The sequence below is a fragment of the Pithys albifrons genome, chromosome 5, assembly GCF_047495875.1.
Source record: "Pithys albifrons albifrons isolate INPA30051 chromosome 5, PitAlb_v1, whole genome shotgun sequence".
Taxonomy (NCBI): domain Eukaryota; kingdom Metazoa; phylum Chordata; class Aves; order Passeriformes; family Thamnophilidae; genus Pithys; species Pithys albifrons.
Genome location: NC_092462.1, coordinates 16167967 through 16185839, shown reverse-complemented (window position 1 = coordinate 16185839; position 17873 = coordinate 16167967). Strand labels below are relative to the sequence as shown.

At 42.8% G+C, this 17873-nt stretch overlaps 1 protein-coding gene across 2 annotated transcripts in view; it reads left to right on the top strand.

Annotated features, from left to right (window-relative positions):
- AFF1 (ALF transcription elongation factor 1) overlaps nucleotides 1-17873 on the top strand; it is a 72855-nt gene that overhangs the window by 44730 nt on the left and 10252 nt on the right. Inside the window, exons 4-14 of one of the 2 annotated variants that reach the window (XM_071555745.1) lie at nucleotides 2162-2206; nucleotides 2711-2797; nucleotides 3371-3407; nucleotides 3782-3833; nucleotides 8229-8283; nucleotides 8415-8452; nucleotides 9850-10006; nucleotides 11312-12190; nucleotides 14548-14645; nucleotides 16497-16740; nucleotides 17765-17856. In XM_071555745.1, coding sequence (XP_071411846.1) covers nucleotides 2162-2206; nucleotides 2711-2797; nucleotides 3371-3407; nucleotides 3782-3833; nucleotides 8229-8283; nucleotides 8415-8452; nucleotides 9850-10006; nucleotides 11312-12190; nucleotides 14548-14645; nucleotides 16497-16740; nucleotides 17765-17856 — 1784 coding nt within the window. Of the gene's footprint in view, nucleotides 1-2161; nucleotides 2207-2710; nucleotides 2798-3370; nucleotides 3408-3781; nucleotides 3834-8228; nucleotides 8284-8414; nucleotides 8459-9849; nucleotides 10007-11311; nucleotides 12191-14547; nucleotides 14646-16496; nucleotides 16741-17764; nucleotides 17857-17873 lie in introns of both variants that reach the window. The other variant, XM_071555744.1, reaches the window with a different exon arrangement.

The following is a 17873-nucleotide window of genomic DNA, read 5'->3' as shown; positions in this document are numbered from 1 at the left end:
ATTACAGCTACTCAGTTGTTTGGTTGTTTTCAGTTTCAGTCTCCTTTAATGATACCAGTTAGGAAAAGATGTGTAAATTACAGGCATCTTCAAAACACATGACTTGTTAGCAGATGAGAAGCCAATCTGTGGAAGGGAAGTGGTGTTCCCCATGGCTGAGTGGTGGGTCAGCATGTGGAAGCAGCTGAGGTCCTGCTGTGCAGCATGCCCAGTGCCCAGTGTTGCCAGTGGTGCTGGAAGGGAGGGCACTGCTGCTTCATCCTCTTCCACCACATATAGTCTGGTGAGAGGTGCAGTGGGCTCTGTCCAGGGGCATTGCTGTCACAGACAGAGTGGGATCTTCAGCCAGAGTTTATTAAAGGAGCGCTCCCACTGAATCACAAGGTTCAGAAAGGACCCCCTTGCTTTCTAAACTCCTCCCTAGAGAGGAACCTGGGTGTGTCTGGATCCAATCTCAGCCCCAGCCTTTGCCCACTGTTTATGCCTGAAGGATTATATAGGTGTAACTGAACCTTTATACAACTTTGTCCTGCAGGATTAAGGATGGCAAACTAGATATATTTATAGAAATAAAAATAATTTATTAAAATAATGATTAGACAAAAAGAGCTTAACCAGAACTTTTTGCTATGCAATATAGGAGCTATAATAATTAGTATAGTATAGTACACTAGGAAGCAATATTTATTAAAGCTAACAAAAACAATTATTATGTAGAGATTGATGTTACTTAATCATACCAGCAACCATGGGCAAATCTTTCACTCAGCCTCAGGGAGTACCCTTGAATGGTATCTGCACTCATGGGAGGAATCTCCACACACATGGTCCAAGAAGGGAAGGGATATGTTAAAGACCCTGCTGGTAGGGTTTGGGGCTGGGTTTTTATAGAACAAAGTGTTTCACTGTCAGATGACTTTAGGCGAGCTGTGTCAGCTCAGAAGCTTGAGATAAGTTAGTGGTATCACTTGTTTGTTCCTTTGTTAGGTACTTTGTCAGATCTACGTCTCAGTATCAGGATGCTTAACTTTGGGATTGATGAGTCAGACTGGTTTCAGCATTATTCAACACAAAAAGCAGCTTGATGTCCCCTTCTCCCTGTACCACTTGTAGCTTTGCAAATACCATTTACCACTGGTAATGTTGTTGGAGTTGTTTTACCCTGCTCCAGGCAGAGCAGTGCCTCGTGCGTGCAGGGGTGTGTCCTGCCAGGACAAGTGGGTTTGCTGATACATTAAAAGCAGATTTCTGTGTTTGCACAAGCTGCAGTGTCTTCTGTTTGTTAAATAACTGGAAAATAGAAGCATTGCTATTGCTTTGTACTCTGCCCTAGAGCTTCGCTGTGCCTGGGCTTGTGAGCCTGGTTGAGGGCAGTTGCAGGTGCTGCCACCCTGTTTCCTGGTCCCATTCCGGTGGCGTTGGTGAAGTGCCAGGGCACCACAGGGAGCTGGCCTTGCTTCAGAGGGCATCACCACACCTGAGCTGGGGAACAGGGGCCAGGCAGGCATGTGTGATCGCTGCCTGGGCTCCAGCAAAATGGGGTTGGGAGGTACAGGGGCAGTCCCTTGATCCAGATCCATGCTATCTGCAGGCTTCTCCAGAAATCACTATGTTGCCTCTACCCAGTGCTGCAATCAAGGTTTTATTCTAATCTACACATGTTAAATTGTATTGCATTTCTATTTTTTAATGGCAATTGATGTTTATATGAGTCCAAGAGCTGGAATTTGAGGGCCTGGTGCATGATTCCTCCACTTAAACCCACCTCTACTGTGTCATCTCCAAGGTTAGGACTTTATACTGGCTTCTTTTTCTGCTGAGTACACATGGATTTATAGAAGAATGCATATCATGAAACAAGGGGAATCCTGTCAGCTGAATGAGCATAATTGCTTAATGAGCTCTGTTTCACTTTCCTTCTTTTTCATCCTTATTAGACTATATCTTCTATTAAAGACTTGAAAGCAAGGCTTTTTAGAAGTGCATTATTAACTGCCCTTCTGATGGGGATTTTGTTCCTTACTAGCATTTTATTAATAATGGACTTCCATGAAATGTGTAGAGCTGTTGGTAAGCAAATGTTAGCCAAGTGCATACTTATCTCATGTCAGTTGGTAAAAAACCATAAAACGTCATGCTGCTTCCTTCTTTCTTGTTACAGCAAACCAACCCTATTGATGTGCAGTCCATTGAAGAAATTTTGAGGGTAGGTGCTCTTAAATAATAGGTCTCTGTGTTTGCTTTTATTTTATATTCATTAAGGTAGTGGGTGGGGGAAAAAAAGTGCTACTTTGTTTCTTTTCACACAGTGGATGTTGCCATCACTAAAAGTGTGTTTTGGGGTGTGCTGAGGAGAAGTAAAAATAAAAGTCGGCCTCAGATACAGCTGGAGTTGCCAGATCAGGCTTTCTAGCAGTAGTTGAGTGTAATGCAGTCTAGAGCAGTTCAAGAGACAGAGCTGCTCCTTCATCAAGTCAGGAGTTGACTTTCCTGAGCAACCTTCTTCCAAAGGCACTGGACACACTGCCTTGTGTCTGTACTGCCGGCTGCAGCAGTGTGGTCCTGAGCAGGACCATGCACCCAAGTCCTTCCATGGGGAAAGATGTACAAACACATGAAGAGGTAGATCCATGTGAATCTCTGAAGCCTGAAACTTTGTCTGTGTCTCTCAGCAAAAAATCCTGATAGCTGCTCCTCTCACTCCTTCTAGGAAATGACACGCTCATGGCCACCTCCCCTGACAGCTCTTAATACGCCTACTAAAGCAGAGCCTTCCAAATTTTCATTCCCAACAAAGGTAAAACACCCTCTTTTTGCCAGCATTTTTGGTAAACTTGAAGAGAGCTTTCTGGCACTTGCATGTGTTTTTGTCCCCCTTTCATAAATAAAGGCTGTTAAGAGGTATTATTATCTTCAGAAGAGGTCTGATAAATGAAAGGACAATGGGGATGAATGAAATATGCTTCAGCAACTTACACACTTGTAATTGTGGTCTGCAATTTCAGAAACATTTTAAGTATCTCTGCTGAACCACAAGATACATTTTACCTTTATTGTCAACAAAAATATCTGCTGTGTTAAACGGAAGCGTTTGACAGCTCTTATAAAATGTTTCAAATATTTCTTCAAAAATGTGCATATCCCTAATGTGCTAGCAACACATTTTTGGTGGCAGTAGCACAAATCATTTCTTTCCATGCTAAGCTACATCAGGCCAGTTTAAACTATTGGGCACTTGAAAGTCAAGCTTAGACAAGCTTGTCAGAGTATTTATTACAGTAACACATGGAAAGCAAATCATTGGTACGCTGCTTTTAAGAGAGAGCTGATTCATTTTATTCTCAATTTGCACTTCATCCTTTCTTTCTAGGAACTGCAGCCTGAGGGATCTGTAGCACAGGATCAGAGTAAGTAGAAATCCGAAGAAAACATAGTTATATGGGTATTGACAGATCTGTGTGTTGAGTGTCGTATGTTGTGGAGAACATCAAATGTTTACATTGATTAACAGGCATGTTTTAGTCTGCTTTGCTCAACAGTGATGAATTTAGAAATGGCTTAGGAGATTGTATACATTCATTATCTAGAAGTTAAGGCCACAGTTCAGCAGAGGACAAGCAATGTTTTGCTAGGAAACCCCATTTGGAGTGATGAATAATCTCAACGGCAAATAATTATGTCCTAGAAGAAAATGGTTAGTCTAATCTGGTGCTCAGAGCCCATAGGGTAAAATAGGCTACAAGGAGGCAATGAAACCAACCTGTTCCTTTTTCATTTACAGAGCAGTATGGCGCACCTTCAGAAACATTGCCTAGTTCTCAATCAAGAACATCGTAAGTAACTAAATTCTGTTCCAGTCTCTACTGTGCAGTTAGTTAAAAAAGCCTGGAATAACCTAAATTTGGGTTACTTGATGATTCTGAAGATTTTAAGGTATTATCAATCTGAGTTTTCATAGAAAACTTCAATACAGGCAATTTTCACCCACAGAAACATTATTGTTTTGTGATGGAATCATAGAATCGTTTAGGTTGGAAAAGATCTTAGAGATCATCAAGTCCAACCCTTAAGCCAGCAATGCAGATCTACTAAACCATGTCCTGATTATGATGACTGTGTAAAAACCAAAACAAAACTGAAGAAAAAACCTAACTGCTAATGTACTACATTAAAATTTTCCTGTTCTTTTAATCTATGGCTGCTTAACCTCACACTTTTGTGCTCCTCCTTAACCTACTCATAATGCATCCAACTCACATATTATAAGGGATGCAAACTGAATCCAATCAATTCAATGTTTTGAAGCCTGGAAGGGCTCATAAAGCTACAGCTACAAAACCTGCAAAATCTAGGGTGAAATTTTAAAGCAATTGCATGGTACAACTTTCTGCAATTCCTCAAGAAAAGGTTTTCAAAAAAGTGTTGTCTTAATTGTATTTTTATTAAAAAAATTTCACCTATATTTTCTAAAACATTCAATTTATATTCTAATAACATAGTTGCAGGATGGGGTGAAGATAAAATTTCTATAGTGTATTTTAATTTTGTATGTGTGTATACATATATATGAAGTATGCATCTAATAAATTAATTGCTCCAATAGAAAATTTAAGTTGTTGATTAGAATAACTTGGTACTGTTCTTGTAGATGAAAGTGGCTATCCATTAATGAGGTTAATTACAGATGCTCTTTGAAAGCAGTTTGGTGGGGGTTGACATTAGTCTTTCAGGATTAACCTGGCCAGATGGCAGCATTGGTGGCTTCTGAGCCCCGATTAACAAATAGAAATCTCTCCATGTCTGGAAGGCTCAGGGATCTATTGCCAAACCATTAAATGCCTGTCAGTTCATGTGATACCTCAAGATCTCATGTTACTCCATAGTATGTTGTTCCATGAAAGGCTGCAAACTACAGACTACAAAGCTTACTCCTCTTGTTTTCATTATCCTGAACCATTTCATTAAACCAAAATAAAGCTTGGCTAGTCATGAGTAAGAGGAAGAGCATGTCTCCATCTTGGTTGAGATTGTAGAAATTTGTACTCAAGCCCTGTAAGATATCCCTTTTCCTACTGTTACAGCATGATGCAGCGGAGCCCTTGCTCACTGGAAGTGTGAGATAGTGTCTTGTTAAGCACTGAGCTACTTACTCCCTTAATCCCTTTCTTATTCTGTTCCTCATTCTTCCAGCCCAGATTGCTACTCAATGACTTCTGGAAATTTTCTTTGCACCATTAAAACAAGTACTTTCAACTGCTCTAGGCTCTGCCTTCCTCCTCAGCTACCCTATGACCATAATTAGTTCAACTCTTTTGAGCTGCTTGTAAAAATCCCTTTAGCACTTAGTCAGTTTTCCAGGGAGCAGAGAGAATGAATTTTTCCTGTAGATAAGAATTGGAAAAGACTCCTTTCTTAGCCCAAAGGACCAGAATGTTAAATTTGGCATGGTATGTAGCTCTGTCCTTTGCCAAGATCCCCTTTCTGCTCAACATCCTTGCTGCACATTTCAGAGCCAGCACTCATCTGCCAGGAATGTGCATACCCATACTTGACAGAGGCAGTGAAAGAAGGAGGAACAGGGTGGCTTGGGTTTATGTCCAAAATGAAGTCAAGTGAGATTTGCCCAAGGACTTCCTCTGCATCTTTCCCTTGAACTGATGCATCTTTCTTTTTTGTGTTTGTTTTCCTTGGCACAACAGGACTGGCTTTCTTTGCTGTTCAAAGCACACGTGACTGTCTGAAAATTCAGCTGCCTGCAGTAGCTTGTGTTGAGAAGAGTAGCTGGCTGAAAACAAACAGTGTTTGTGCTGGTTAATTAGAAGTTGAAATCCCAAGGCATCTGTCTGCCCAAATTAAACATTCAGCTTTTCAGAGCGTGCAAGGCTTTCCCAGATGGCTTTCATTCTTGGATGCAGCCCCGAAGTTTGCACCTGGCTGCACTGGAATGGAAACAGCCCTTTTAAAAGGCAGATGCCAGCTCATCCTTGGTGATGCATCTTTAACCTGGCTAGCAGAGAGGGATCAGCCTGTGTTCCCTGTGTAGTTGTTTGGCAAGTGATATTAATTTAGTGCTGCTTCTCTCTCTATAAGAGCTCTTGTTAAATAGCTTTACAGGGAGATTAATGGTGTGTATATAAGCTGCAAATGAACATGTCCTGCAAATGAAAACTTGGCATCTATTAACTTGTGATCTAATTAAAGCATTAAAATTAAAGCAGATTTATTTGTTTTTAACTAAGCTATTTAACAATTTGTTGGAACTTTGTTTTGGGGAAAGTGGCTTTGTTTATCCTTGCAGAAGTATGACTCATTTGAGGTTTTATTGCCCTTTCTTGATCCTAAATGGAGCTTAAGTACTGGCAGTGTTCTTTTATGTTGATGCATTTTATTTACCAGCAGCTCATGTGGAAAGATTTAAAAGAAGACCTGCATGTCCCAGTTCATGGCAGGGGTTGGAACTATCTGGTCTTTAGGGTCCTTTCCAGCCCAAACTGTTCTATAATTCTATGATTATCCTCTTACCTCTGAAGGAAATAAGTTTGTAAATTCTTAAAGCAAAACAAAACCCAAACCCACTTTCAGAACATTTTAGCATCCCTGGAAGTTTCTTCACTATCGCCTTTGAAGGACTACTACCCCTAAAGAGTTGTAAAAGAAAATCAAAGAATTCATTGAGATGCCAGTAGACATTTGGCCAGACTGTCCAGAAGTGTGAAGTGTCTGTATTGTTGCTGTTCTTTTCTTCCTTTTTGTGCCGCGTCTGTCTGGCAGTGAGCTTCAGCTCTAGCCCACAAACAGAGTAGGCACGTGCAGGATTGCTGCAGGCTGCGAGCTGTTTACCTTCTGTAGGAAATTCAGGAGTCTCATTTTCCAAGGTGGTGTCTCTTAGCACTTCCCTTCAGTGTTTACTCTAAAAGAAGAGACAAGAGGTGATTTCCACTGAGAAGGTGTGTGAGGAAATGAGGCAATAGAGGATAGTCATAGGGGAATGATAGTCAAAATGCCTGAACAAAGAAACCACCAACTTTCACCACCTTTTTCCAGGGTGATGTGATTCACTGGAGATCATTCATATTTGTTTTCTTGCTATGAAATGTGTTGTCATGAAGAGCTGGAGGCTTATTTTTCTTATGTAGCAGTAAGGGCTCTCTGAGAAACTTCTTAATTTGAAGTGAGGTTGAAATAAACAGCTTTGACCTGATTGATTTAAATACCTGTCTCAGTTCACAAGCTTTTTATCCCATTTTTGTACGGACACTTGAGTAATTCTCTGGGTTGAGCAGTCAGATGCCAGCTAGTTTCAAGATTTGAATAACTGTACATCTGAATAGCAAAAGTTTTGCCTGACTATTTTTCAATATCCTTTTGGGATGTCTGCATGATTGCCAAAGAAGGGGATAACAATTTGGGAGAACTTTAGGTCTGTTCCCACAGATCCTTTCCTTCCAGCCTTTTAAGGACCTTGGTAATATATTGAAATTGCAAACAGCAGTTAACACCGGCAGGCAGAGGATTAATTGATGCTTTTGGAAGCATTTGCATGCAGCATGCTCTCTTCTCCAGCAATAGTAAAACAGAGCTTGTGCCTCTTCACTCGTGAATGGCTTTGGGTGTCCGAACTGCTGGACGTTGCCAGGATGTGCAGGAGCATGAAGTTCATTATGCACAGAAGAAATAGGAGATAGGGTTTACTTTGGCATTTACTTACACACGTGATAGGAGACTTCAGCAGCAAAATGAGAACCCCTGTGACAGGAGAAATATTTTCAACCCTGAGTGCAGAAAGCATGAACATGCACAGCTTCTGGTGCAAAGACGGTGCTTTCTGTCCCTTGGGGAGCCAGTGTAGGCTAAGAGCATGTGAGTCTCTTACTGTACAAAGATCAGACTTCTTCCACCCTGTGGTGGTGTGCTAGGTGGCCTTTTCTGAGAAGCATTCCCCTCACTGGCTTGGTCTTTGTTGTCTGTAGATGGCAGCCATTGCTGTGGACCTCCACTGTAAAATATCCCAATGTCAGTTGAAAAACAGAGTTAAAAAGAAAAGCTGGGGAGGAGGGAACATTTTAACCATTTGTTCAGGTAATGACAGGGTTTAGTAGTTCAAGCATGCCAAATATTCAGAAATTATGTGAGATTTGTTTTGGCAAACACAAACCAATTTTTTTCAGTGTCTGCTGATAGAAAATATGTCTGCCTTGGCTGATATTTATCTTCTGGTTGTCTTTCAGAATGCTTCAGGACGACCTGCAGCTCAGTGATAGTGAAGAGAGTGGTGACGACCAAGTCGGTTTTAGATGTTTTACACACTAGGCACACAGACATCCCTTTAACTCATCACCGCTTGTTGCCTTGTTCTGAGTTCCGTGAGCTAACCTTTCCTCCCCCTCTCCTCTTTGTTTTTGTGAACAAAACAGGTTGTTGAAAAGTCACCTTCCTCACTTGCTCCTCCAAGGTACAGGTTTGTTCCCAAACTACTAGCTAGATTACATAAGGAGGAAACCAAAACTTTTTGTATCTGGGATAGACGGTTTGTCTTGTAGCTACAGGCTTTGGTTTCTAGCTGCCACTGAAAGTCAGCTTTAAGTGTGTGTCCATTTTCTGGAAAGTTCCAATTAGAAATGAATAATCCAGACCTGCTGGATTTTGCCTATGAACCAGAACTGTATTTCCTCAACTGCTCCCTTCTTTTTCCTCTTCCCTTCCACCAGTGTGTGTGTGTAGATCACACTGCAGCGAACAGGATTTTCAGTTGCAGTAGCAATGGGTGAGATGTGAGTCCAGTTTTAGTTCAGGGGGGAGCCCCAAACAAGAAGTAAAGAACAGAAAAGGGTTAGGAAAACTTGGTGAAGCTGTTTCAGCTCCTCTTGATAAGGCAGCTGATTGTAAGCAGTTCCTGCCATGTATTGTTAGTCAGAAGCAATAGGTAGACTGAATAGCTGCATGCCAGAATTAGAGGAAGAAAAGTGGAGGACCCCAGAATTTTTCCTGTAGGAGAGCACTGTCATACATTTTTGGTTTGATTTCTATATTCTTCAAGCACAGGATAATGATCTACAAAGTCAGACTTGGAGATTTTTGGCATGATCTGTATGTCTGCAAACTCGCAAAATAAGTGTTCTCACGATACCAGTTTTGGAGCAGCAAGGAGCTTGCCTCCAAGTCATACAGCTGTGTTGATACTGATGTAGAAAACCATTTGCACAGTAAAAAAAAACCCATAAAAATTTAACATTTAAATTTTGTAAACCCTTTGCAAAACAACAAAGCAGTACCTAGAAGTGACAGCTCTCCCTCAATTCCATCCACTCCCCTTGTTAGTGTGGAGGAAGACACTTGATTAGAAGAGGGTGGTGCAAGAAATGCTGCTGCTTGATATGGCTGTTAATGAAGTAGTTACAGCAGCCTGACCAAGTAAAACAGATGAAGTAGTGAAAACTTAAGGGTGAGAATAGAAAAAACCAGAAACCATCCTGGAATGTATGTTTCTGTCTTGTTCACCTTCACTGGAAATTTTTCATTTTGAAATTTAGGACTTTCAGAAAAAGCACTGGTCAGCTTTGGTGGATTTTTAAACTTTGATTGGCTAAATGGAGCATCACATTGTAGCAGTGGCATCCCTCTTAAATGTTTGATTGGGCTGGAGTTGATTTTATTATTTCCAGTGAATTTTTTATTCTGGTTCTTTATTTTTGGAGTGTGGTAGTATATTCCTCTTGACTTTTTCTCCTCTTGTCTCAGTGCCAAAACATGGGGTTTTAGTTTTATTTTTGAATGCTGACATGTCAATATAATAAGTAAGTAACCTTCCCCCATGCTGCTTTCTAATTTTATCTCATGGTGGCCTTGCAGCTCCTTACAGTCTCAGCCCAAGAGTGTGGGATCAGCACATTCCAGCAGCCTGGAGTCAGGGAGCACCAGTGACTCAGACAGCTCCTCAGACTCAGAAACAGAGAGCCACTCCAGTGACAGTGAAGTGAACAACCCTTCAAGAGCACCAGTACCTGAGGTGAATGCAAATAAAACACTGAGGCTGCATAACACAGCCTCTTGCCTCAGCCTCTTGCTGTCTCAATGCAGTGAGGATGGAAGACCTGAAGTACTGCCATTGTTCAGGTGTCCCCTTGACATTTTTGCTACATCACCAGACTTTTCTTGCCCTTTGCTTCCTGTTCTAGTTTGTCAATTAAATAACCCTTAGTAATAATGTAATTAGCCTTTCAGGTACCTGACCTTGAAATGTTCCCCCTTCTGCTTTGGCATTGTTGTCTAGCACTCTAGGAGGAATCAGTGCCTTCACTGGCAAGGCACAAGTGAGGTGCCAATGAGAAGCACAGCTGGTCTGGGGTGTTTGGAGCCCACCTCTACCTGTGCAGCATTTCTGGGTGCTGAGGGTATGGGCTGCTGCTGCCTCCTTGGAGATCCTGTGCCTGAGTGACAGATTCAGCTTCTCCCAGCTCGCAGCTGAAGGGATCAGACCTGCAGGAAGGACTGGAATGTACTTAGTCTTGCTTCTATTGAATTTGTCTTGGATAATGCTACGCTGGCATTTCTCAAGATTTTACTGGGGAAAGCAGACAAACAGAAGTTGGTGCCTTAAAGTTTCATAATTGAGACCATGCACTTTCTAGGAATGAAAGTGCTGAAGTGCTCATGTCCCTTTCTACGAGTTTCTCCAGTTTGCAAAACATTCTCAGCCCAGTGGGAAGTGCATGGTTTTATCTGCAGACCACAGCTGATGTAAACTAATCCACTGGCAGTTTTGAGATACTCTTACTAAGTCCAGGAAACTTGTAATTTATTTCTCCTGTCCTGCCTCAGCTGTAGCTTTTCTTTCTTTTACCTTAGAAGTGCTTGAACAGGGAGAATTTTATGTGCCGAAAACAAACTTTGAGAAGGCCTATCTTTCCATCTCACCCTAATACTCTTTACCGACCAGCAACTCAGTTATAGAGTTTGCCCGCTGCAGTATGGGTGTCTTTGGAAGGAACCAGATGTTACACTTCTCTTTTACCAAATTCTGCCTGGTTTGTCCTGAAAATACAAAGTTGTAGGACTCTTCTCTACTGAAGTCCTAGTTATTTGTCATTGACCATTTTATCCTTCCTTTATTCAACAAACTGTCCATCCATGATGCTCTAGATCAAGTTAGTGCATATGTGGCCTGTTTGTTTATAGTCAGTTCTTTGCATATGAAAGGACACACTTTAAGATGTCTAGGCAATAGTCTCTGGACTCTGGTAAGCTGTGCTAGGATGGGAACAGCCCATAAAGGCATCAGTCTTGAATCCTTCCTTTCTCTTTTTGTCTACAGCCTGAGCCACCAACTTCTAATAAGTGGCAGCTCGACAACTGGCTGACCAAGGTGAACCCACCAGCAGTGCCAACAGAGAGTCTCGGTGAAATCGCCCATGGGGATGGACGTGAGGAGGGCAAGAAGCAGGAGCAGGGCCTCAGCAGCAACTCCTCCCATGGGCAAGCTGAGCCAAGGGAGCTGCATCACAAGAACCAAATGGCCAGGGCTTCTCAGGACATTCATCTGCCGACCAAACGCAACTGCCAGAAGCCTCCCGTGTGCACCGAGGAGCCCTCGACCAGGCAGACTGTGGGGAGTAAAAGGCCCAGCAAGCCCCTGGTGCATGAGGGGTCCAGGAGAGGCCTAAAGGTGGAGAGTGACTCTGGTCCTTTGGAGGGCAGAGACCAGTCTTCCAAGGACAAGCCAAAAGTCAAAAAAGTAGCCAAGCCAAAATCCACCGAGAGACAAGACACGAAGTCAGCTCTTCAAGAGCCCTTTGAGAAAAGGAAGCACAAGAGCTCCCACCAGGCCAACACCAAACCCTTCTTGGACCCCAAACTCATTGGAGATGCCCAGGGACATGATGCTCTCAGTCCCCTTCCTCAAGGCCAGAGCACAACCCCCATCAGGACCAGCAGCCACAGGCCTCAGGATTTGCACAAGGAGAAACTGCCTTTGCCTCTCGGGGAGAAGTTGCTCTCGCCAGTGAGGGACCCCCCAACCCATAAGCGCCTCATGGTGAAAATTGATCTCTGTCACCTGGGAAAAGTCCCTCAGCCCCCCAGGAAAGACCGACACCAGAAGAGAACAGAGACCAAGGACCTCTGTGGTTCAAGGAAGCAGGACTTGAAGAGGAAGGCCACAGACACTCCTGAGGACTGCCTTCAAAAGAGGAGGGTGAGAGGTGGAGGGGGAGGTGGGTTTATACAAAGACCAAGGTGGTGTTTAAAAAACCTCTGTGGAGTTTTCATAGGTATGAAGTGGAGCCATTATGTTCCTCCTATAAAGCTGTTAACAAACTTCTGAGGAGAATGTGGAGATGTTTCTTGTTGGTTTCACATCCCCTCCTGAGCAAACAAAAACCCCTGTAAACTGTCTAACGTGCTTTGCTGTTTTAAAGAATTTTTTGCTGTGTTTTTTTGAAATCCTAGTTTTCTCAGATAACAAAACCCCAGCCCTCCTCTGTCAGAGGAGCTTTCAGCAGCAGGCTATGTGTAGCATGTGGCTGACCAGCCCCTTGGCAGTGTTGGTGAGCATCTCTGACTTTCAACCCAAGCAAGAGCTTTGCAGGGTGGTGGTGCCCCCTCCCCATGCCACCCTGTTAAAAGAAGCACAGTATCTGAAGCACATCCCAGTCTGTGCAGTCAATTGCACTGTGCATTTACTGTCTGTTTTGGGGGGCACCTGGCCTTACAGTTTGTGGGCTGCCAAGAGAGAGGACTGACCCAGGACACTGTGATCTGTGGTTTTCAGTTTTGCTCATGGATACAGCTTCTGGCTGCCTTGAGCCATACAACCTCAGTCTGAGTAGTGTAGTCTTTTCCTATGTGGAGTCATTTATTTCCATGAAACAGTTGGGATTGCTTACAGGACGGACGAATTCTGCAGATGGGAGCTGTGTTATTGCCAGGGGTGATAGCAGCACCTTTTGTGCCTCTTGCTTTTCTGGAAATGCAGACTTTTGACTGAACTGGGTTCGCTCATAGTAGCAACTGCCACAAACCCCTCCTTTGAATCTCAGCACTTGGATAAATGGGTAGAAAACTTGTTTGGTTTTTGCTGGAGCTGCTGTGGTGCTTGCAGTGATGCTGATGCTTTAGAGATCTAAAGGGCTTTCCAGAGACCCCTTTACAGAGTCCCTCAGCAATCACAGTCATTTTCCCTTGAGTTACAAGACAGCCCTTTATTTGACTGAGGTGGTCATTGCTCACAAGTGTTTTTTGGAAAGCTGACTCCCAAAGGGCATTATGAATATACCTCCAGCCAGCTGGATCAGCTGCACAAAATGTTGGCTGCAGGCATTGCAGTCAGTGGGTATTCCCTGTGGACATTTCAGTGCCTGTCTACCTTTTTGCTTCTCACAGAGCAGGTGGCTCCACGTGAGTGGGTGAATAGCCTAATTCTTGTGAGGGTGTCATTTAGTTTTGTCATTTTCTGAATTTCCTGTGGTTGTGAGGGACAATTGAGAAGAACAGGGAAATGGTGAAGAAACTTGAGAACCCAGCAGTTCCCTGTCTTGCAGAGCAGAGGCAGAAGGAGAAACAGTCAGTCAGTTTGTCACTTCTTTTGTTGTCTGAAAGATCCAGGAGAGAAGCTATTTGATGTAAGGCATGTCTTCCTGTGCAATCTCAGTGCCCAACTTCAGGAAAATCCACCTCTAAGTCTCACTGTCAGTTCTGTCAGTACACATGAATGTCCTTGGAAGCTCAGGCTTCATGGCAGCCAGCTGGGCTGGGCACAGCTCTCAGCCATGTTTTGTGGTAGTGTGGAGAGCAACTTGAAAAACAGTCTAAGGGCATGATCTTGGTCCTAGAGCCTTGTCCTGAGCACACTGCCAGAGGTAGACTCTGTGTCACAGCACAGCCCACTGAGTGACATAAGCCTGGATGTGTCCCAGACATAAGCATGGGACAGGGAGAAGAACTCCTTGAGAGCTGCCCAATGAAGAAGGACTTGGGGGGTTCTGGTGGATAAGAAGCTGGACATGACCCAGCAGTGTGTGCTTGCAGCTGAAAAAGCCAACCACATCCTGGGCTGCATCAAAAGATATGTGGTCAGCAGGTTGAGGAAGATGATTCTGCTCCTCTACTCTGCTCTGGTGAGACCCACACCCTTGAGTGAGCATCCAGTTCTGGGGTCCCCAGATTTTAACTGACTTTAAAATTTCACCTATATCAGATTCTTGTTAATAGAAACTGAATACCCCTGCACATCTGGGGGTTCTGTGTGATCTGACTCACATGCACATGCCTTACTTTTGATTTTTTTTGATTAGCTGCAACAGGTTTAGAAGTTCCATCCCTGCCACTACAAAACAATTAATCTAGCCAAGCAAAAGTAGATAAACTGCCATTTTAGGTTACTTGTCAGTGAGCCTGTAATTTATATCTGCTGTGTTGTGGTTTCTGTTTTGTTGGTTCTGATATGTTTTTTCTTTCTTTTTTTTTTTTATACCAGCATCAATCACGCTTAGCTGTATTGGTCTGTACTTCATGTGAACTTTGAAAACTGGAATGATTTTTTTTTTTTCTTAGAGGGAAGAGAAGGAGGAGACTGATAGGAAGAAAATGAAATTAGGAAAAGAAACAAAATCATCACTGTCTTCAGCTAACAAAGACTCCAGTAAATTGAAGTGAGTATGCAGTGGTGGGATGGCAGAAAAGCTTTTCTTAAGAGGCTTAAAGCAAGGAACTGATCTCCTGTCCTTAAACTCATGAGTGTGCTTCTAACATAATGTGCCTTCTAAAACTTAATCTGTTGCAGATTTGCCTTAACATCCTGGAAACAACCACTCCAGAAAACAGGGAGTATTTCCCTTCTCCACTAAAATTTTATTGTTGTCTTTGTCTTTTTATTCTATGTGACCCAACAGAAACACAACGCTCATGCCTGTTATGGGTTTAGCTAGGTAGGCCTAAATCTAGGCTCAACACAAGACAATGCCTTTTGAGTCCTGACTGGAATTTCAGGTGGCCTTTGTGGCCAGGAATTTCTCATTTATCCTAGCATAGCATGTGCAGTGCTTCTGGTAGATCCTGCCAAAGCTTGCCCTGTAATTTGCATACCAGGGCACTGCCAGAATTTTGGCGAGGTCTTTGCTAGAATGAATACTTCCAGGAGCGTGTTTCCAACTGGGCAGTGTTCCTGAGAGGGGAGACTCATGCATCAGTCATGGGCTACTGCCTTCAGTTCCTGCTTGTTAGTGGCTAGAACTTGAGGTGTTGGTTTGGACTGATGGGTAGTGTTGGGGTTTCTGTCCTGACAACAGGAGTAAAATGCATTTCTGCAGAAAAAACACTGACATACTCTGAAAGCACTGAGGCATGGGGACTAACATTTAGCTGGGTAAAGGGATATTTAAACTGTGGTAGTAATGGAAGAGCTTTAATTCTGGAGTTTATTCCTCCCTTCTTCTTAGTGAAAATGAGCACCTGTTATCTGGCTTTTGAAGTGGGAAGGACACGATGAATAGTGCACCAGACCAGGTCAAGGAATGATTCTGTGCTCTGGAACATCAGCTGTGCCAAGGTAGAGAAGCTGGAGAGCATGTATGCAGTGAGTAGGGACCATCCTTTGGGAAAGTGAGTGATGAAAGAGAAGAGAACTGTGCTGTGCACAGCAGAATCAGGCAAGATGTGCCTCACTCAAGCCTTCTCACTACGTGTGACTTAATTTCATCCTCTTCTGATATTGCAGTCCATGACCCACGATTCACTGCTCAGTGTTTCCTTGGAAACTTTGAGAAGCTGAATAAAAATGTTGTAAAGGAGCAGTGGAGAAATAAGGTTTAGAACTATGTAGTGCTGCTTACTGCTGCCAAAGCTCCCTGGTCACCCTAACTTCAGATGCTGAGAATTATATAACATTAGTCCCTCTATTATTAAATGTGATAATCTCTGACATTCTCTGCACAGCATTTTAAGTCTCTCTCAGTTGAATCCTCTGAACTTTCTAAGTGTTGTCTAGTTGAGCTGACAAGTCTTGAAGGAGGAACTCAGTTTAATTCTGTCAAAGCACATACAGGATCAAGTGTCAGGGGGAGTATCTCTGACTACAGAAGGTACCATGTACCATAAGGGGGAGAAGCAAGCAGTGCTGCAGGAACTGAAAGGTGGTTTACAGGTGCCTCGTTGGGTGATTTGTCACAGGGATTTTAGTCACTGTAATCACCCTCCTCATTCAGTGAAAAGGGGCTGTGTTGGAAGGATTCCTTTTTTGCAATGTCCTCATATTCTGGTTTCAGGTGTTTACTACAAGAACAAGTTTTGAGACTAATTCTTACTTGAAAAGCAACTTGTGTGTATGTTGATGGTAGGTGACGGTGTGGTCCTGAAATTTTATTTTTGTTGGATCCTTTTTATTAACTAGTCATCTCACACTTCCAGAGGAGTTTAAACAGAATTGGTACATGATGTAAATAAGTTTTAAAAAAATCCCTACATTATATGTACACCATATTAATGAATTTTCTTCCCATCTCCAGGCCATCAAAAGTTTCTTTTGATACGCAGAAGAAAGATCTGCTGCTCCCATCACTGCCACCCATGTCTACTGGACATCCTGCACCACAGTCAACCAAGATTGCCCAAAAGAGATCGAAAAGTAAGACTGATGATCTGCCTGCCGTGGATAACCCTGCCAGGAACAAGAGCAACCACAAGCATCCTTTGTCTGCCAAGCACAGGAAAGTGGAGGAAAATCATACGGAACTGTCAAAGGGCATCAGAGTAGGTATCCAGGATAACTGGTAGGATCCTTCCTGCAAGCCGTGGGTGCTGTATGATTCTCTTTAAAAACATACTCTGAGGATATTAAAAAGGAAGATAAACTAGCCACAAGAGAAAGCTCGTGGAAGGAAGCATTTAATGCCTGTCTGTGACTGTATGTTGGTAGCCCAAAAGCCTGTAACTTCTCTGCCAATTTCCATCATCTGTTTTCATCTCGCCAGTAAAACACAGTGAGAAGGAGTGACCACACAAACACCAAAAGCAGGAGAATCATGTTTATGCTGTCACTATTTCTGATTGCAGGCAACTGCAAATACAGTATTGGTGTAAAAATAAAATATGTTTATAAAAAGAGAGAGAGCATTGCTAAAATAAGAGACAAGCAACCTGTGGTATTGACTGCAACTCAGATGTAACATTTTATAGCTTGTTTAAAAAATTATTCATGATCCTTGCAGCTGGATCTTTGCATTTCTGGATTATAAAATTCAGTGGCATGGCCACTTACTGGTGGCTTGGGTGGTGGTGGTGTGGTCCAGAATGTTGTTGTGTGTCTATGTTAAGCCAGACTGGGCGTGCTGTATTAGCAGGCTTCTAACTGCTTGCTTTTTTCCTGGCAGTGTAGTCAGTAAGGGAGAATCAGCAATTGTTGTGTGGTTAAGCTGAAAATGTGTGTGAGCAGATCATACCCATTCCTGCCTTGGCAAGTGGCTGTGAAATAAGTGCTGCTTGCAGCCTTACTGCTGTCTTAGCCACTGTGCAAAGAAACCTGTTGCTGAATTTCTCCGTTCTTGGGAAAGTGTTTGAATGGTTTTAAATATTATGAGCAGTCAAATGAGAAGCCAAACTCCTATTTCCATTATAGGATGGGTTGTTGGTGAATAAAGAAAGGAAGGAGGGGAGAGTCTAGAGAATAGACTATGCTTAGACAAATAAATATTTTCTCTTGAAATTTAGGAAAGCCACATTTTGGAATTGGTTTAGGCATAACTTTCTAACCAACTTTATCTCTATGCTTTTTCAGGGGTCTGTAAAGGATGACACAAAGCCTTTCCCAGTGCCTTCTTTGCCAAATGGTACCTCCAAGCCAAGCAGACCTCTACTCAAGTTTGAAAAGTAAGGTTTTGTTTTTC